Raw genomic sequence first — 21,049 nt, forward strand, 5'->3', positions numbered from 1 at the left:
AGTGATTACTTCTGGATGAAGTATGGGTGGGCTGTTATTCTTTACACTTTTCTACTTTTTCTTAATTTTTCACAGGTATGCATTTATTTTATAATAAGGAAAAAAATACTATTTCTTCCTTCCAACATCCACTCTGTCATAAAAATGGGAGAATCCTTTTTTATAATCTAGACTCACTTCTCTAGTTGAAAAGTCTACCCTTTGCCTTGTAATTTTTGCAAACTGGAACAGTAGTTATCTATCTCTGTTCTTTCATGATGACTCTTTTTATCAATATAATCTCTTAAAATTTTCTTTAATTCAGTGACTTTATTTGCCAGTGTTCCCAGTCTTCTTGGTAGAAGACTTGAATTTATTCTCTTCACTCATCTGGGACTTCTATTTTTTTCCCCTAGGATTGTTAATTTTCTTCCATTTAACCCCAAATTTATTCCCCTTGATAGACAATATGGAAGCAAAATAGAGCTTGAGAAGTTCTGCTTGCTCAGCATTACATTTATTATCAGGCAAATTACCTTTTGCTCTAAAAATACCCCTTTCACTGCCCTTTTTGTAGATCCTAATTTATTTTGGACCATGCCTCCTCGTGTGGTTCTTCCAAGTCTCGGTACTCTTTCTTGCTGATTGCTTAGGTGTCTTTCTGTTCATCTTTCCTCTGTTCTTTAGAAGAGCTCCCTGTGCATCTACTTTGTTCTCTCCACCTTCCTGCCTGCTTGACAATTTTTGAACTGCCCAAACAAATGTATTTAAGAGCTTTCCTTTTAGAAAGGATCTCATGCCACGAAACTGTGTGTTTGTTTTCAGAACTTCTCGGTTCTGTCTTCCCAGGACCTGTGCTACACAACCCCACATTGTTGCCAAAAATACTAAGTTGTTATGATCCCTTTTTCCTATGGTTCTTTGATTTCACCAACCAGTTTCTTCTTTGGCCAGAGTAGCAGTTCCCCTACTTTGACCTTGGGTATCTGGAACATGAAAATGTCAGCACACCAGGTCAGGAGCTTTTCAGTTGTTCCGGTGTTAGCTGACGACAACTTTGAACGGGTGCCTGGGTAGTTGAAGCCCTTCCGAGCAACAGTATGCCCCTTCTGTGTGGGAGTCAGCTCGGTATGCCCACGGTTATGTCATACCCGGCATCTCTTCCGCTGACCCTGCTAGCCCGTGTGTTCCAGTGAGTGTTTTACTTTGAATGTTTATAAATAAGGTTCCTTACCAGCCCTTTCACAGGAGCCCTGTTTCTCTGGAGTAGCTCAGACTCTTTTGTCATCATGTTTTCCTCAAGTGAGTCGTGCCCACTGAATCTTGAGCTCTCTGAGATGTGAAAATACATACACACACATCTATGTGTGTGCAAGCATTTATACATACATATATAGGACACATATACATATATGATTTATCTTTTTTAGAGAAAGGAAAGAGAGAGAGAGAGAGAGAGAGAGAGAGAGAGAGAGAAGGGGGGAAGGAGTGGGAAGCATCAAGCCCATAGTTGCTTCTCATTTGTGCTTTGACTGGGTTTAAGGCCAGTGGCCGTTTCTGTGGTCATGCAGGTTCCTATTGGATTCAGGCAGACAGTAAAGGAACTGTGGAGCCAGAAAATGGTGGGCTGCTCCTTTGTTAAAGTGTAGTAAGGGTGGACGAACAAACAGGCAGGGCTCCCAAGCCCCTCAGCATTCCGGACTCATAGGCCCCCACCAGCCTCAGCACCCCCGGCCAAACAGGCCGGCCGAAATCCCACAGCTCCCAAGCCCCTCAGCTCTCCTCCTCTCTCTGCACTGTCTAGCAAAACAGGCTTGGGGGAAAAAAACCCTTCTTCAGCAAACAATACAAACAGTCGCCCCTCCCCACTGCGGCAGGCAGTCCGCAATTTGCTTTCTGCCACCCTGAGGGCAAGCACCCACAACTTTCCATAGACTACACACGTGGCGCAGCCTCCACAGTCTATATACACATGGCGCTGCCCAGTACAAGCGAGCAAACCTATAAAAAACCACTTGTTTACCCAACACTGGGCAGGCCCGTGGTTTTGAACCAGTGACCTCAGTGTTTAATCCTCAGTGGTTGATACTTTATCCACTGTACCACTACAGGTCAGGCCTTTGTTATCTTTAAGTATACTCACTCCGAAAGACTGTACAAAGAAGAGAGGAGACAAAAAGAGAGCCTGTGAATGCAGGTACATTAGGCTCTTTCTCGAGTTCAGAAACATAGGCGGGTGGGTGTGGAGCTGTGCGCTCGCTCTGTGTGGAACATCTTGATCAGTCACCCTGACTGCCGTTTGCCAGTCTCAAAACTGTGATACTGAGAACACTCAGGATAATAAAGTAAAAAACGATTTTTAGTCCTAAGAGTGACTCAGCTAGGTCTTGAGATTCCAGTAAAGGCCAACAGGAGACACAGGATAAATCAATTTCAGTTCAACAAAATGTGCAGTATGTAAGACCCAGAGCATGCCCTGTAGGGGCCCTAAGCATAAAGAAAACACCACACTTTCATTCAAGAAGTTCTTAGCTTGTTCGTCGGCCACAGAGAAACAGGAATACACCTGCAGTTGAACAAATTGGGTTTAGTACTCGTTGTAGCAAGGCAGAATGCACACCATGGAGAAGCATGAGGTATCTCAGGAAGAGAATGTTTGAAAAACCTTATTGTTGGATTTGGCTTTGTATTAAATGATTTTGAGGAAGGTTTAAGAATGTGGGGCTTTGCAGTGCTGTCATGAAGTGGAAAACAATTCTATGATAGGGAATCTTAATAGCGTTTATCTAAAGGGAGAACAGACTAGAGAAAGACGGAAGCCGTGATTGGTGAAGCAGCAGCAGTCACTCATTGCCCAGAATGGGTGCTATTCGGTATTTGGCTGGGACAGTGTTCATGTTTTGTCTGTGCATCAGGAATAGGCAATGGGAAAGAAGTGTAAAGAGGTACTTTTGGATGAGATTATGAAATTCAGTTGCTTAGGAATTCTGTAGGGAGGGAACATCAGCACTTGTTGAACACCTACTATATGTGCTGGGTGCTTTGTACATGTTATTTTATTTAATCTGCAATCCTGTAAGAGCCCTGAGAAATAGGTGTCATTATTCCCATTTTACAGATAATGAAAATGAGTTCTAGAAAAGTCCATTTAACCTCCACTTAAATTGTTGGAATCACAGCCAGGATCTTAACTAATAACTAACAACTGACTGAAAAGGTAGTACTCATTTTGCTTCACTTTGAACATGGTCTGTTGTCATCAGTGGGAACTACTGAAAGCTTTGGATCAGAGTAGTGGCAAGACCAGTTAGACTTATGCTTCAGGAATATTATTCTGGTAACAAAGCTGACAATAGTAGTTAACATATATAGAGCCTATGGACTAAGCCAGGGGTCCCCAAACTACGGCCCGCAGGCCACATGCGGCCCCCTGAGGCCATTTATCCGGCCCCCGCCGCACTTCCGGAAGGGGCACCTCTTTCATTGGTGGTCAGTGAGAGGAGCATAGTTCCCATTGAAATACTGGTCAGTTTGTTGATTTAAATTTACTTGTTTTTTATTTTAAATATTGTATTTGTCCCCATTTTGTTTTTTTACTTTAAAATATGTGCAGAGTGCATAGGGATTTGTTCATAGTTTTTTTTATAGTCTGGCCCTCCAACGGTCTGAGGGACAGTGAACTGGCCCCCTGTGTAAAAAGTTTGGGGACCCCTGGACTAAGCCCTAGGCTAAGCAACTTAGACACACAAATATCTTTTATTAACATGTAAGATGAACTGGAGGGAGGGAGGTTGGTAAAGGTGAAGAAAGATCTGGTTAGCCTGACTAGGCAGTGGCACAGTGGATAGAGCATCAAACTGGGATGTGGAGGACCCAGGTTCAAAACCCCGAGGTCGCCAGCTTGAGCATGGGCTCATCTGGTTTGAGCAAGGTTCACCAGCTTGAGCCCAAGGTCACTGGCTTGAGCAGGGGGTCACTTGGTCTGCTGTAGCCCCCGGTCGAGGGAGGGAAGGAGGGAGGGAGGGAGGGAGGGAAGGAGGGAGGGAGGGAGGGAGGAAGGAAGGAAGATCTGGTTAAATTAGCAGAATACATCAAAGCAGTGGTAAGCACAGTAGAGTTAGGAGGAGAATGGAACAAGAAGAGGCCCTTGGAGACCAGTGAAGAGGAAACTGCTGTCGTCCCAGCCTCCACTTTAAGGAATGCTGAATTAAATATGGCTTCTAGAGCTTCCACAGTGTGTAGAAGGAAGCTTACATATCTAAAGAAATTAGCGCATTAAGATCTTTCTTGAACTGTGTAAACAGAAGTAAACACATTCAGTTCTTTATTGATTGATTTGCCCTGAGAGTGAAGTGCTGCAGATGGTTTAACATTATTTTGAGGAAGCTCTTTTGTTAACAGTGGTCGAGTTTTTGTTTTTGTTTTTAGCAGGGATGGTTATTAACAATGGAAAGTAGAGCTTCACTCTGTAAAATCCATTAAATTTTCAGTCAAGCTTAAATGATTTGCTAAGTGAAGTATTAAAAATTAAATAAACCTATATATGGGGAAAGCTTTCAATGAACAATTAGGATTTAGTCAGGTCCCATTTTAGGGATTACTTAAGTACACTTAGTGATGGTGAAAACAGCTGTTTCCCATTTTGGAAATTCTGCAATATATATATATATATATATATATATATATATATATATATATATATATATATATATATTTAAAATGAAAGGCAAGGAGGCAGAGACAGTCTCCCGCATGAACCCTACCAGGCAGTACTCTGCTCATCTGGGCCACTGCTCCATGGCTCAGCAACTGAGCTATTTTAACACCTGAGTTGAGACTGTGGAGCCATCCTCAGCACCTGGAGCCAACTTTGTTCAAAATGTTCAAGCTATGGCTGTAGGAGGTGAAGAGAGGGAGAGAGATAGAGGGTGGGGAGGAAGTGGGGGAGAAGCAGATGGTCGCTTCTCCTGTGTTCCCTGACTGGGAATCAAACCTGGGACTTCCACATGCCAGGCCAACACTCTACCACTGAGCCAACTGGCCAGGGCTGGAAATTCTGCAATTTTAATGTTCTAATATCTTTGATATTCTGATCTCTTTGTTTTTTTTAAAGCACATTAAAAAAATAAACCAAAAGTTCTGTTTGTCATGTAGCTGTAAAATAGAATATTTATAATTGTGAAAAATAGAAAGTATCCTAAATGTTCATCAGCTGGGAGGGGGGTAAATTGTGACATGGATATATAAGGAGATGCTTTGAGTGAATGAACTAGAGCTTCATGTATCAAGATGTGATATTTTTAGGCCAAAGTATTGATCCCCACCAAGAAAAAAGGCATGAAGCATGAGTACAGTATGATACCATGATATAAAGGTATTTTTAAGTGTGGTAAAATATGTATAACATAAAATTTATCATTTTAACCATTAGGTGTACAGTTAGTTCAGTGATGTTAGTTACACTCATATCGTTATACAACCATCACTACCATCCATTCATAATGCAAAGTTTTAAAATACTGAAAATATTGCTTCTCAGCCTTTTGGCTAAGATCAAGTGTAATATCTGTTCTTATCAGTGTAAGATACCCAAGATAATATTGTATATTGTTTTGGATGCATACTTATGTAATAAAGTCTAAAAGCACACCTGATAATCACCAAGTTCAGAGCTGTGGCTATGTCAGAGAGGGAGTTCCAGTTACATCTACATGGTAGGTAGGTATACAAATGCTTATATATTATTTACACTTTTTTGCACACTTGGAGTCTTTCATTAAAAATATTTTTTAAATCAGCTAGACATTTATAAATGTTTTATAGTTATGTACTTTTTAAACATCCTGGGCTGTTTAGTTCTGAGAAACATGATGGTGCCAAGATCCAAGACGTGACGTTGCTCTGTTGGGGACAGTTAACTTTACAAAAAGAAAAATCTCTTCCAAATTCAGCATTCTGACCCGAGCCTGTCAATTTGGGTATATAGCCTTGGTCACAGGTGGCAGATAGTTTAGGTCTCAAGTCTAAAGGTCTGAAAGAATGACTCTACAAAGAAAAGAAATACAGGAGAACAGGTTTTGTAAGATAAAAATGAGTTTCATTTTCAGGTTTGAGATGATAGACATAAAAGCATCTGTATATACTAATGAGACTTAGAGACAAGAATTGAGAGCTTGAAGGGTCAGAATTAGTTTTCTGTAAAAACTTTAAAGATGGGAACTCTTTATTTTTCATATTAATCTCAGTGTCTGACACAGTGCCTGGCACATTAAGTATCAGTAGTAAATATGTGAACTATTGCAGCAAATATAAAATGCTTAGATTTCTCCTAGGGTATAAAACGTATATTTACTCTTTAGCCTGTCTGTTCCATTGCACTCCAGTGCCTCTGCTACCTTTGAAAATAGTATTCCCTAATTTTTCAGCTCTCCTTTGATTCCAGTCTACATTCTCTTTATCAGTCATGTTTCTCTACTTCTTGACACATCATGATTCAGTCAGTGTTGCTTTTTGAAACACTAGATTTTACTTCCTTCCAGACTCCCATTACTCACTCATTAACGCAAGACAGTTCTAACAGTCAGGGCTGTACAAAGGTTGTGTGAGCGTCTTGGCGCAAGTACTGAGTTTCCTGTTGGATCAGATTCAACCAAGTCAAGACCACCACTTAAGGGTGGTAAGGATATTGAACACAGGTGGTTAGACTAGATGACTTTAACAAATAGCTTTCTTTCTTTCTTTCTTTCTTTTTTTTTTTGTATTTTTCTGAAGTTGGAAACGGGGAGGTAGTCAGACAGATTCCCACATGCGCCTGACCGGGATCCACCCGGCACACCCACCAGGGGGCAATGCTCTGCCCATCTGGGGCATCGCTCTGTTGCAACCAGAGCCATTCTAGCGCCTGAGGCAGAGGCCACAGAGCCATCCTCAGCGCCTGGGCCATCTTTTTGCTCCAATGGAGCCTTGGCTGCGGGAGGGGAAGAGAGGGACAGAGAGGAAGGAGAGGGGGAGGGGTGGAGAAGCAGATGGGCGCTTCTCCTGTGTGCCCTGGCCGGGAATCAAACCCAGGACTCCTGCACGCCAGGCCGACGCTCTACCACTGAGCCAACCAGCCAGGGCCACAAATAGCTTTCTTGAGATATACTTCACATACCATGCAATCTATCTATTAAAATGTACAGTTGGTGGTTTTTAATATAGTCAGAGTTGTGCAACCATCCCCAGGATCAGTATCAGAGCATTTTGTCATTTTATCATCCTTGCCCCAACCCTAAGAAACCACTAATCTTCTTCTGTCTCTATAAGTTTGCCTGTTCTGGACATTTTATATTAATGTAATCATACAATACGTGGTCTTGTATGACTGGCTTTTTTTCACATAGCATAATATTTTCGAAGTTTATTCATATTGTAGCATTATGGTACTTCATTCCTTTTTATGGCCAAATAATATTTAATTGTATGGATATACCATAGTTTGTTATCCATTTGTCAGTTAACAGACATCTAGTAAATAATGCTATTATGAACATTTGTGTACAAGTTTTTGTGTGAGCATATTCTTCTTGGGTATATACATAAGAGTATAATTGCTGGGTTGTGTGGAAACTTTGTTTACCCTTTTGAGGAATTGCCACACTATTTATCAAAGTGGCTGCACTAGTTTACATTCCTACCAGCAGAGTATGAGAGTTCCATTTTCTCCAGAACCTTCCCCCTCCTCCTCCTCCTCCTCCTCTTCCTCCTCCTCTTCCTCCTCCTTCTCCTTTTTCCCCTTCTTCTCCTTCTTCTCTTCTTCCTCCTCCTTTTTCTCCTCCTCTTTCTCCTCCTCTTCCTCCTCCTCCTCCTCCTCCTCCTCCTTCTTCTTCTTTTGACATTTAATATTATTCTACTTTAGCTTCAGATGTACAGCGTAGTGGTTAGAAAATCATGTATTTTACAGGTGGTCCATCTGATGTTTTGAGTATTCAGTTGGCCCCACACATAGTTATCATGATATTATTGACTATAATCCTTATGCTAAACTTGACATCCGACATCCTAATGGCTCTTTTGTAACTACTGGTTTGTACTTCTCAATCCCTTCACTTTTTACCCATTCCGTAAACTCCCCTCCTTCTGGCCACCATCACTTTGTTCTCTGCATCTGTGAGTCTGTTTCTATTTTGTTTGTTCATTTATTTTGTCCTTTAGATTCCACAGATAAGTGAAATCATATGGTATTTGTCTTTCTCTGTGTGATTTATTTTATTTAGGCCAGTAGCCTCTAGGTCCATCCAGGTTGTTGCAAATTGTAAGATTTCATTCATTTTTATGACTGAGTCATTCCATTGCATATATGTACCACATCTTCTTTATCCAGTCATCCATTGATGGACACCTGGGTTGCTTCCATATCTTGCCTATTATAAATAATGCCACAATTAACATAAGGGTACATATATCTTTTCAAATTAGTGTTTTGGGTTTCTTTGGAGATATACCCAGAAGTGTAAATGCTGGGTCAAAAGGCAGTTCCGTTTTTAATTTTGAGGAGTCTCCCATACTGTTTTCCACAGTAATTACACCAATCCACATTCCCATCACAGGGCACAAAGGTACCCTTTTCTCCACATCCTCACCAATATTTGTTGTTTGTTGGTTTACTGATGATAGCCATTCTGACAGGTATGAGGTGATAATCTCATTGGGGTTTTTAATTTGCATTTCTGTGATGATTAGTGACATTGGGCATCTTTTCATGTTTCTTGGCCATATGTATGTCCTCATTGGAAAAGTATCTATTCTGGTCCTTTGCCCATTTTTAAATTGGGTTGTTAGGTTTTTTGTTTTGTTTTTTTTTTTATGTTGAGTTATATGAGTTCTTCATAAATTTGATTATTAACCCCTTATCAGATATATCATCAGTGAATATGTTCTCCCATTCAGTAGGTTGTTTTTTCGTTTTGTTATTGGTTTCCTCTGCTGAACTTTTTTAGTTTGATGTAGTCCCATTTGTTTATTTTTTTTCTTTTGTTTCCCTTGCCTGAGAAGATGTATCTCAACACTTTTTGATTTTAGCTTATAGCATCCTAGTAGTTATAATGTGGTATATCATTGTGAGTTTAATATGCATTTTCTTGATGACTAATGGTGTTGAACATCTTTTCATGTGCTTATTAGCCTTTTATATGCTTTGGAAAAATGTCTATTAAAAGCTTTTGACCATTGTTTTAAATTTGTTTTTATTATTTTAAGAGAGAGAGGAAGGGGGAGAGAGAGAATGAGAAAGACAAAGAAAGAAACATCAATTTGTTGTTCCACTTATTTATGCATTCATTGGTTGATTCTTATATGTGTCCTGACCAGGGATCAAACCTGCAACCTTGGCATATGAGGTCAACACTCTAACCAACTGAGCTAACCATCCAGGACAAGCCTTTGACCATTTTTAAATAGTTTATTTTTATTGTTGAGTGGTAGGGATTCTTTATATATTTTGAATATTAGACCTTTATCAGATATATGATTTGCAAATATTTTCTCTCATTCATTGCATTGTATTAATTTTCTTGATGGTGTCCTTTGTAGCACACAGTTTAAAAAATTTGATGAAGTCTAATTTACTTGTTTTTTTCTTTGGTTGCTATGCTTTCAGTGTCATATCTAAGAAACTGCTGCCTAATCCAAGGTCATGACAGTTTGTCTGTTTTCTTCTAAGAGTTTTGTAGTTTTATCTTTTACATTGAGGTTTCTTAATCCATTTTGAATTAATTTTTTAATTCAAAATAGTGTGAATGAATTAGAGGCCCAACTTCATCCATTTGCATGTGGATATCTGGCTGTCCCCAGACCATTTGTTGAAAAAGACTGGGTGACCTTTTTTAAATTTCATTTTTCCATTACAATCCACATTCAATATTATTTTGTATTAGTCTCAGGTGTACAGCATAGGGATTAGACAATCAGATGCTTGACAAAGTGTTCTCTCCGATATTCCCAGTACCCATCTAGCACCATGCATAGTTATTACAATACTATTGACTATATTCCTAGTGCTGGACTTGACATCCAACGACCGGATGAATTTTAAGGCCTCTTCTGACTCGGAATATTCTGTGATGCTTTGTACTACATTGTTTCCTATTATTGTCTAAATGGGTGACAGTCAGGGTTTCATGTGATGGTCACCCTTTTCTCAAGAATACATTGTGTCTAAAACAGGGACTGCCATTATTAGTCTTTCATCAGTTTCTTCTAGATTTCTCAGGATCCTCCTCTGACTTTTATGATACTGGTTTGTTTCTGCTCCTCTTTGACCAGATCTGTTTTCTTTTTTTCTGCTTTTTATGGATAGGTTCATATATCCCTCCAACCTTTTTTTTTTTGTATTTTTCTGAAGTTGGAAACGGGGAGGCAGTCAGACAGACTCCCACATACGCCCGACCAGGATCCACTTGGCACACCCACCAGAGGGCGATGCTCTGCCCATCTGGGCCGTCACTCCGCTGCAACCAGAGCCATTCCAGCGCTTGAGGCAGAGGCCACAGAGCCATCCTTGGCCCCCCGGGCCAACTTTGCTCCAGTGGAGCCTTGGCTGCGGGAGGGGAAGAGAGAGACAGAGAAAAAGGAGAGGGGGAGGGGTGGAGAAGCAGGTGGGCGCTTCTCCTGTGTGCCCTGGCCGGGAATCGAACCCGAGACTTCTGCATGCCAGGCCGACGCTCTACCACTGAGCCAACCAGCCAGGGCCCTTCCAACCTTTTTGTTATGGGAATGGTTCACTCATCTAATTTTAATTAGCTTTATCATCTAGGTAGCTTTGAGTTTCTTCTCAAGCCAAACTATAATCTAATATCAATTTCTCCTGAATGTGCCACCAGCCCTGGAATTTAACGTGTGAAAAACGTGCCGTCAGTCTCCCCCTCATCATAAGCCCTCCCAGTTTCCTCATTGTCTTCTCTAAGTATCTTAAGCTCCTGACTTCAGAGTATTCTTACTCTCTCCCAGATTAGCTCTGTATTCTGTTCAAGATAAAATGCTGCTGATCATTACATACATGGTGGGAGCCCCTATCCTTTTCTCTTTATAGCTATACACGGCACCTATAGAGGCCTTGCATCTCAAGGCTGAATTACTGCTGCCTTACTGATTTCCCAGACCCTGATTTCTGTCTGTGTTAGACCCTATACTCAACCACTAGATTAATCCCCCCCCCCAAACATCTTTCTTAATAGGTCATTTCCCTGATTCTAGACTCACAGTATCAAATTTATACACCACAAGTTAACATTTAAACACTCCACCTCCAGCCTGACCAGGCGGTGGCGCAGTGAATAGAGTGTTGGACTGGGATGCGGAGAACGCAGGTTCGAGACCCCAAGGTTGCCAACTTGAGCACGGGCTCATCTGGTTTGAGCAAAGCTTTCCAGCTTGGACCCAAGGTCGCTGGCTCAAGCAAGGGGTTACTCGGTCTGCTGAAGGCCCGTGGTCAAGGCACATGTGGGAAAGCAGTCAATGAACAACTAAGGTATCACAACAGAAAACTGATGATTGATGCTTCTCATCTCTCTCCATTCCTGTCTGTCTGTCCTTATCTATCCCTCTCTCTGACTCTCTCTCTGTATCTATAGAAAAAACAAACAAACAAAAAACCATAAACATTCTACCTGCACTTACTGCTCATCTCGTTACTTCTCTAAATGGAGCCAAACAAATTTGGTAGTTAGCATCTTGAGTCTTTGTTCTTATTTCATTGTTCTCATCTCTTCCTCATCACACACACAATCTCTTTCCTCCTGGTATGCTTTTGCTTCTCTTCTCTGAATCTCAGACATTCAGTTTACCTAGTAATAAGGTTCATGATGCCCTGCCCTTCTTTTAGTTGTCTTGGATGTACTCCTGAAAGCAGGGGTCGGGAACCGTTTTGGCTGAGAGAGCCATGAACACCACATATTTTCAAATGTAATTCTGTGAGAGCCATACAATGACCCATGTACATTACTCATTATCCAATAAAAATTTGATGTTGTCCCAGAGGACAGCTGTGATTGGCTCCAGCCACCCGCAACCATGAACATGAGCGGTAGGAAATGAATGGATTGTAATACATGAGAATGTTTTATATTTTTAACGTTATTATTTTTTTATTAAAGATTTGTCTGTGAGCCAGATGCAGCCATCAAAAGAGCCGCATCTGGCTCGCGAGCCATAGGTTCCCGACCACTGCCTTAAAGGCACTGTTCCGTGTGGGAGCTCTTATTTCTGTTCCAGTCATGGCTTTCCTCCTTCCCTGCCTGTGTGTCTTCAGCTTGCATGATGGTATCTGCTTGTTTTTCTTTTTATTCAATGCTGTGCCTGTGAAGATGTATTCATGTTGCCATAGGTACATCTAAAGTGTGATTTCTAAAAGCTACATAGCATTCCATATTGGTATCCACTTTGTATTGATTTTTCATTCTTCCAGTTAGCAGAATGGCTGTATTGGTTTCCACTCACCGCATGTGCGTGAGAGTTTTTGCCTCCCCACATCTTTGCCAGTCCTTACTGTTATCCACCATTCTAATTTTTTCCCCTTCTAGCAGTTTAATTTGGGTCTCCTGCAATGTTTATATTTAGTTGTAGGGATTTCTAGTCCGTTCTAGGTATTTTAATCCCTTGTCAATTTTAGATGTTGCAAAAGTTCATGTATTCTTTATTGAACAGAAATCTATAATTTTGTTGAAGTCAAATCCAACAGTTTTTCACGGGATAGTTTGCATTTTTACAGTCTGATTTATGAAGTCTTTGCTTTGTAGTGTTCTCTGCACTATAATTTTATCTCCCTACGGTTTTTCCACATAAACCTGTTCACAGGGCCTTGGCAAAGATATCTTCCTTTTCTTTCTCACCTCTGGCTCTCAGTAGGTTTACCAGTTGGTGTTAATGTTTGGCAGCTCCTGATGGAAGAAAAGAAATGCAAGAAAACTGATCCATTCCCCCCTTCTCTAATCCCTGAGCTTACTCACAGGGATGGACTGCTGTGACCCCGTTTGTACTGCATGGATCCTGACTGCTCAGCTCCAGCTGACTGGAAAGGGGTGCATACCTACAATCTGAGTATTCAAAACCTCCCTCCGGAAATGTGGAATTATGACCAGTCTGCTGGCCTCTTGAAGGACATGCAAATGAGGGGTTTGGAGATGGTCATCTTCTTTCATATTCCCAAAGAAGCTAAAGATAGGGTATGCATAAAAAGGGGAATGAAGAAGAAATGCACAGAAAAATAGAGGAAAAAAACAAAACGAAATAAAAAACCCACCTTGTGGCCCCAGCTGGATAGCTTGTTTGGTAGAGTGTAGTCCTATAATACTGAGGATTGTGGGTTGGCTCCCACAATCCCTGTGGGTCAGGGAATATACAGGCAATGTTTCTGTCTCTCTTTCTCACTTCCTCTCTCTAAAGTAAATAAGTACAAATAAAAATAAGATATTATAAAAAAAAATTTTTTTAACGCCTTGTGGCCCCATAGAGAGGGAGAAAGATGAGCTAGAATATGAGAGTAGCTGTCCTAGCTCTGGCTGGCTTTCTACTTTCTAGTTCTCTTCTCTTCCAAGACCAGATTGCATGTCCTCATCTGTATTAGTTAGGGGGGCTACCTGCTGTAGCAGTCTCCAAACTGTACCACGGCCCCAACACAATGGAAGTTCATTTCTTCTCACATAAGCAGGTCCAGACAGTTCTAAGTTGGGGTGGGGGGTGGCAGCAGCGAGAGACTCTGTGACACACAGTTATTTAGGGGCCCAGGTCCATCAAGGCTCTGCTGTTTTCATCATAATATGATTTCCAAGGTCTCCCTAGGTGCCAGCATCCACCTTGCAGAAGGGAAATGAACATGGAGTTTATTACATGGGAAGTGTTGGCCCTGGCTAGTTAGCTTAGTTGGAGCGTTGTCCTGAAATACCAAGGTTGAGGGTTCTATGCCCAGTAAGGGCACATATGGGAAGCAACCAATGAATGCACAACGAAGTGGAACAACAAATTAACACTTCTCTCTCTTTCTCTCTCTCTCCCCCTCCTTCTCCCTTTCTCCATCTCCCCTTTCCTCTCTCTGTCTCTCTGAAATCAATCAATCAATAAAATATATACATGGGAAGTTTTATAGGCCACACCTTAAACTAGCACATAACCCTCACATTCCTATGGCTGGAACCCAGTCACCTGGCCACAGTTAACTCTCTGGGAAGCTGAAAAATGTCTAGCTCTGGACCCAAAAGGAAGAGAAAAAACGGGTTTGGTCAACAGCTGGAGATTGCTACATCATATGGTTGGTGTGATACCTCAGTCTATATCCTTATAATCAAGTTCTCATTTTTTCTTAAACTTTGTTTGATCTGAGTTCTATTATTTGTACCTTAATTAGGTGTTTTCATAGTAGCCATATTTAAAATAGTAGAAGAATTAAAGACGGATTATTTTATTTTCTCAGGAAAGTTGGGTCGATTTCCACCTATGATGCAGCATCACCAAGCACCCTTAGATGGCCCGACCCCTGCAGCTCGTGTCCAGAGGTCCCACCTTGCAGAGGCCTTTGCAAAAGCCAAGGGGTCAGGTGGAGGCACTGGAGGAGGAGGAGGTAGTGGAAGAGGCCTGATGGGACAGGTTATTCCAATCTATGGTTTTGGGATTTTTTTATACATACTGTACATTCTATTTAAGGTAAGTGGAATTATCTTGATCATATGGCATCAGTAACAATCTCATATTATCATAATAAAAATCATTGTTGGCATTAAAACCCTTTAAAGTTCATAACCCTTTTCCAAATCTGTCATCTCTTCAAACTGTGTCTTGTCTTCATAGGGTACTTAGGATAGGTGTTAACTCAGTTTTACAGATGAGAAAATCTTCATTCAGAGCTTAAATGATTTGCCCCAGAATTCACAACTAAAATAGTAGAACCAGGACTTCAACCTGGATCTTCTAGCTGCTAATGCAATTAGCAATAAAGTTCAAAGTCTCCCAACTTTTTTCGACTGAACATCTTTGCAAGTTGAAAAGACATAAAGCTGTTTTAAGAGCTTTATTCTGAGGATTGAGTCAGTGAATCCCAGGTAGCCACCATGAGGCCAGCGAATGACTGTACCAACATTACTTTGTCCTTCTTCCCTCATTCCCCCCAGGAGTATGAGGTGCTGTCTTCTTAACGTCATCTCCAGTAATTCTTCTAAAACAGAACTGGCATATCCTGAAACTAAGCCTCATGTTTCCTAGCTCTGAGGAGACATGTTTGAGTTCTTTACGAATAGACGGCTAGCTAAGTTCCACCTCCAGGCTGACTTTGGCAGGCCATGGGCCTAGCTAGGAACTGTGAAATAGAGCAAGTAGTAAGAGACAGGCTCCTTCTAGCCCAGAAATTTTGCAGGCAGCCTGAGTTGAGTCTTATAAATAAGCATGGGGTAAGCAGATGACCTATAGAAAGATTTTTTTCCTTTGTGCCTTAATAGTTATTTTACTTGAAAACATTCTATTGGCTTTTTGTTTTTGAGATATTTCTCTAATGTTGCTATGCAATTGGATTTCTGACTTAATTTTTGTCTGCCAACCTTTTTCTTTTTTTTTTTCACTTAATATGAGGGGTTCCATGACTTTGAGGTTCTGAGCTGCTGTTGATTGCTGTTCCTCCTTCAATTCTCAGCTTTCAAAGGGGAAAGCGACCGCAGAGGACCGGAAGTGTTCTGCCGCCACCCCTGGAAACACCTACAGGAAAATTAGTAAGGGCCCCTTTCAAAATCCTCACAAGTTTTACTGAGTCAGACAGCCAGAGGGACAATCTGGATATGTCTTAAAAGCATTTCTCAAAAGTTGCATAGGATTAATCTGATGCCATTTTTTACCTTAGCTCTGAGAGTTCTCAAAATTTTCTATATTGATGTTGGCGTTTAAGGGAAAAGTAGTTGCAAAATGTATAATACCGCCATTTTACTTTTTACATTAGCAAATTAATATTTCACATATGGAACAGGTTACTTCTCATTTTCAAACTTTAGAATATTGGTAGCAAATCTCTTTATTTCACGGAGATAGTGAAATAAAGTGAAACAGAGAGACCATGTCATTGTCAAAGTTGGTTATTAGATCTAGGGACAGAGTTTAACACTTCTGGCTCTTGAAACTTGATCATCAAATGTTTCTTGACCAACTAGAATATTCTGCCCTATCTGGGGAAATGAAATGTGTATGGCATAACTCTTCCCTCTAAGACTTTATAGTCTAGGATGGATGTCAGGAAAAATAACTGGTGAAAAGTTGACTACCTAGAAAGGGTTTGACAAAAGCGTTATCGCAGTCACATGTAGCTGGGTGTCCACGGAAGAGGGCCTGTCAGAGAGATAGGATGGCTTGAGTGAGGCACAGCCTGGCACAGGGCAGCTGTGGGGAAAAGGCCTGAGGAGTAGGTAGGGTAAGACATATTGTTAAAGGCCCTGGAGGCCAAATTGCTTTATCCGGTGATTAATAAAGCCTGATCAGAGGTTTTTTTTTTGTTTGTTTTTTGTTTTTTAATTTTTATTTATTTATTTATTTTTTAGAAAGGAGGGGGGGGGGAGAGAGGAGAGAGAGAAGGGGGGAGGAGCAGGAAGCATCAACTCCCATATGTGTCTTGACCAGGCAAGCCCAGGGTTTCGAACTGGTGACCTCAGCATTTCCAGGTCGACGCTTTATCCACTGCGCCACCACAGGTCAGGCTGATCAGAGGTTTTTAAAACAAAGACATCAGCCAGATGCAGTGAGGCTGGACCGTGGGAGCATCTGCCCTCAGCCATAATTGCTTTTTGTATTTACTGCGGGTTATCCGTGGAAGTAGATATTTCAGTCACATTCTGTACCCTTTTTGGAAATCTTAAATATTCAAGGAATTCTTTAAGAAAGCTGCCATGTTCTTAATTGAGATACTGTCTAACAGTGATGGCAAATGCCTCAGTAAAATACTTTTGAAAGATTTGTGGACTCTTTAAAGCATAGAAAATTCTGTATCCTGTCACATAATGCATTTGAAATAGAAAGAAGTAAGATAAGTTGCTAAGAGCACCTGTTTTATAATGTAGTAGCAGTTATATCAGCTTATCCTTTAAGTTTGAATCATGTAGAAAATAAAAGTAACTTAAGCATTTATATGGCCCAGTCCTCCAGACATTTTATAGATGTAACTGCATGAATAGGAGTTTGTTCCAGAAGTACTAAAAGGCCTTTGGAACACTCCATTCACAATAACCCTTTAATTATATCTGGGCAGAGAATGGTACTGGGTATGAAACATAAAAACTCGATTACCTGTATAATGAACAACTTATTTTCATACTGCCTTAAAGTTCATTTTATATACTGATTGACTTCTATATTTTTGTTCTCCTTTTAGGGTCTTAACATTTCAGTAGATAGATGTGCTCTCTACTGACCCTTGTTGAGAAAATTGGGAGGCAGGGTTACACCACTTCACTCCACATGACTGGGCAGACAGTCTTGGGCAGAGAGGTCTCACCTCTAGTTCAAGACCTCCTTCCTCTATTAGGGAAGCATCACATTTAAACTGTTACCTTCCAGATATGTTTTCAACATTAGGTGCAGGTGAAATATTGCTCATTTCATTTAGTTTTCTAAAGTACCTCATAGGTTTGGTACTTTACCCTGGAGCAGCATTTGGATTAGAATAGCCAAATATGGAAGCAGGCTAAGTGTCCATGCGTAAAGAAGATGTGGTGTATCTATACACACACACAATGGAATATTACTCAAAAATAATGAAATCTTGTCATTTGAGACAACATGGATGGACCTAGAGCATATTATGCTAAAAGAAATAAGTCCGACAGAGCAAGACAAATACTACATGACTTTACTTACCTAACAAAACAAATGCACAAACAGTACACGACAGACAGTTTCATAGACATAGAGAACAAACTGGTGATTTCCAGAGAAGAAGGTGTGGGGTAAAGGGCAAAAAAGGTGAAGGTGAATAAAAGGTACAAAATTCTAGTTATAAAGTAAAAAAGTCATAGGGATATGATGTACAGCATAAGGAAGATATTCAATAATATAATAACCTTGTATGATGACAGAATGTTACTACATATAGTGTGGTGATTACCTTGTTAGGTATATTAATATTGAATAACTACCGGTATGTTGTACACTTGAAACTAATACAATACTGTATATTAACAGTATTTTAATAAAAAAAAGAAAACAGTGATAAAAGGGTATGTTTATATTCTTTATTTTTTCTTGGCTAACTATAGGGGAATGTTTTTAATTCCTAGGTTTTTGTTTGTTGTTTGTTTTTTTTTTTAGTGAAGGAGAGAGAGAGAGGGACAGACAGGACAGATAGACAGGAAGGGAGAAAGATGAGAAGCATCAACTCATAGTTGTGTCAGTTTAGTTGTTCATTGATTGCTTTCTCATATGTGCCTTGACTGGGGAGCTACAGCTGAGCCAGTGACCCCCTGCTCAAGCCAGCAACTCTGGGCCTAAGCAGTGACCTTTGGGCTTAAGCCAGTGACCATAGGGTCATGTCTATGATCCCACGCTCAAGCTGGCAACCCCATGCTCAAGCTGGTGAGCCCGCACTGAAGCCAGTGACCTCAGGGTTTCGAGCCTGGTTCCTCAATGTCCCAGGTTGACGCTCTGTCCATTGTGCCACCTCCTGGTCAGGCCCTAAGTACTTTCTTAGCTGGTCCTGCTGTATTTCTGTGTGTAAGAGAGTGATTTGTTCATCACTCACTCAACATGTATCCTAAGATGCCCAGACTGCGGTACCCTTTGTATCCTGATTGGATTAGCTGGAGAAGCTCTTAGTCTCTTCTCTGAGTCTCAGGACCAGCCTGGATTACTGGAGTGTGTCACAGTCAGCCATGTTTCAGAAAAGAGCTTAGGGAGTTATGTACGTTGGTTCTTAAATCAGTGCTTGTTTTCCAGCCAATTTTGAGCTTGTTCAACTGCAAGAAAAACTGAGGGAGACCGAGGAAGCCATGGAAAAACTAATCAATAGAGTGGGACCTAATGGTGAAAGGTAGGTTTTCGGGACTCAGACTATGTACTTCCCATTTAGAGAATTCAAATTTTTGCTGTTCTTTGATTTCTGGGCCACTTACTTTTATTTTATATCATTGCCAATTTATGTATCATTTGCATATTACTTTTCATGTAACATTTCTATCTTCATGCTGTCAAGCAATCTCAGTTTTCAAGAGCATATGTTGTCCAGTGTTATGCACATTATTGTCAATGAGTAAATTTGTGAGCAAGTCCTTCAGGGTGAAATACCTAGGTTTTAAAGAAGATAATTTCCTTGCTGTCTAAAAAAAGGCATAATTTTAAATAAGACAGGTTATTAAATATTTTGCTTTCTATTTAAGACAAAACGAGAGAATAGAGCAAGTGTGATCAGATTAGGCACTTGTGGTTTGTCTTGACTGGGCCAGAACAGAGCTAGAGATGCAAAGTAGGTGTCAGGAGCTAGCCTAGCCACTTGGGCTGCTCCACTAGGAAGACTCGCTCCTCTTGCCACAGGGTTGGCTGTGCATCTGAGAAGGTAGCTGATAGAAGTGGGCAACACTAAGAACACATGAATGTGGGAAGGCCCGGAAGGTGAAACTAGAATGTGAGGTTGAGAACAAAGGGATTCTATTTAAGCAAGGCCTTAAGACAAGAATTGAGGAAGAACAAGGGTGAGAGGCAAAATCCTGCACAAAGCAGTGTGTTGGCAGGTCCCTCTGTATAGCTCTGTGGGCTCACCGTGGAGTCTTGGCCCCAGAAAACTGCTGCTGCACCTGGGCCTCTTCTGTTTGCCATCCTTGGTAGCACGAGAGCCCCGCGCCCCTTACTCTGCGCCCTGGCCCCAGCCTTGCCTATCTTTGACTGGGCAGGAGAAGAATGAACATCTTAAGATTTCATTTTCTTGTCTTGGCTTTTCCCTGCAATGTCTACAATGCTGCTGAAAAGACATTTATGAGGATGAACCTTGCCTATATGGACCCAAGAGCCTTGACCTTCTTTTGTCTAGAAAGAGAGTGACTTTCTGGAATATTTCCCAAAGCAGTATAGATATGTGTGCATATCTCTACATGAATGTACTGTGTGAGTGTATAATAATACTTGATATTTATTGAGCACTGACTGAGGAATAAGCACTGAGCTAGATGCTTTTTATGTTAGCTAGTGTATGAGAATTTGTATGAATGTGACTAAGCCATTTTGTGCAACTATACTTTTCTGATCTTTTCTGCCCTTACTCTGTTCCACTCACAGTCTGGGTGGGGAACTCCCAGGCTTTTATTGACTCTCATGTCTCAAAAAATATCTGTACTCTGGTTCTTGTCCATTGGAAGCTCCAGGTCACAGCTAAAGGCAATGGAAGCCATGAAAGAATACCTACAGGCAGGGCCTCCACCTGGGAGATCAGCCCGTGGGCCTCGGATAAGAAACCACATGAAGATATTTTCTCACTGCTACTCCTATTAGACTCCCTGAGCTCAAACCAACCCCACCACCCCACCCATGTGCATCATCCAGCCATTGCCCAGGCCAGGGACACACTACTGTAACCCTAACTATTGTCTGGCCTCTTTGTGCTCGATTATTACTCTGTTTTATGTGCAGAAGCAAAGGACTTACCGCCAACCTGCATCTGGAGTTGTGCCATCTCATTGTTTCTGGGCCCACAGGTCCTAGCTCAAAACATTTGCTTACAAGATGCGGGAGTATGGACCCCTTCCAGCCTGCCGTATATTGACAGTTGTATAAAACATCTTCCACAATCCTGCTCGGGAACGGGGGAACAGTTCCCTTTCCTCCAAAAAGAGTAGCTTGCAGCTCTCTCTCCCAAACCTCTCTTCCCAGATTATAAAGATGTGACTCTCTCTGATACTCCCTTATCCAATACCTTTTATCCTTACAGGTAGGTTCTGTGGGACTTCAACCCTGAAAATGCAAGGGCCACATAGCCCCATGCTTTTCATTGTTTCCTTTTGGTACTTACATCCTCTAATTTCAGTTTCTGTGGCATTTGTTCTACCATGAGTCTGTGCTTGTATGAATATTGGAAGATCCCAAAATA

General features: G+C 41.1%; 1 protein-coding gene and 1 pseudogene across 4 annotated transcripts in view; both read left to right on the forward strand.

Annotated features, from left to right (window-relative positions):
- The window catches only part of RIC3 (RIC3 acetylcholine receptor chaperone), a 137,364-nt gene that overhangs the window by 12,245 nt on the left and 104,070 nt on the right, over positions 1-21,049 (forward strand). For all 4 annotated transcript variants that reach the window (XR_010749121.1, XM_066366331.1, XM_066366341.1 and 1 more), the window contains exons 2-4: positions 14,423-14,652; positions 15,632-15,707; positions 18,910-19,003. Coding sequence is in view for 3 of the 4 variants with exons in the window: in XM_066366331.1 (XP_066222428.1) it covers positions 14,423-14,652; positions 15,632-15,707; positions 18,910-19,003 (400 nt within the window). In the remaining variant the exon portion in view is untranslated. The remainder of the gene's footprint in view (positions 1-14,422; positions 14,653-15,631; positions 15,708-18,909; positions 19,004-21,049) is intronic.
- Positions 5,507-5,634, forward strand: LOC136390073 (U2 spliceosomal RNA; annotated as a pseudogene).

The sequence above is a fragment of the Saccopteryx leptura genome, chromosome 1 (genome assembly GCF_036850995.1).
Source record: "Saccopteryx leptura isolate mSacLep1 chromosome 1, mSacLep1_pri_phased_curated, whole genome shotgun sequence".
Classification (NCBI taxonomy): domain Eukaryota; kingdom Metazoa; phylum Chordata; class Mammalia; order Chiroptera; family Emballonuridae; genus Saccopteryx; species Saccopteryx leptura.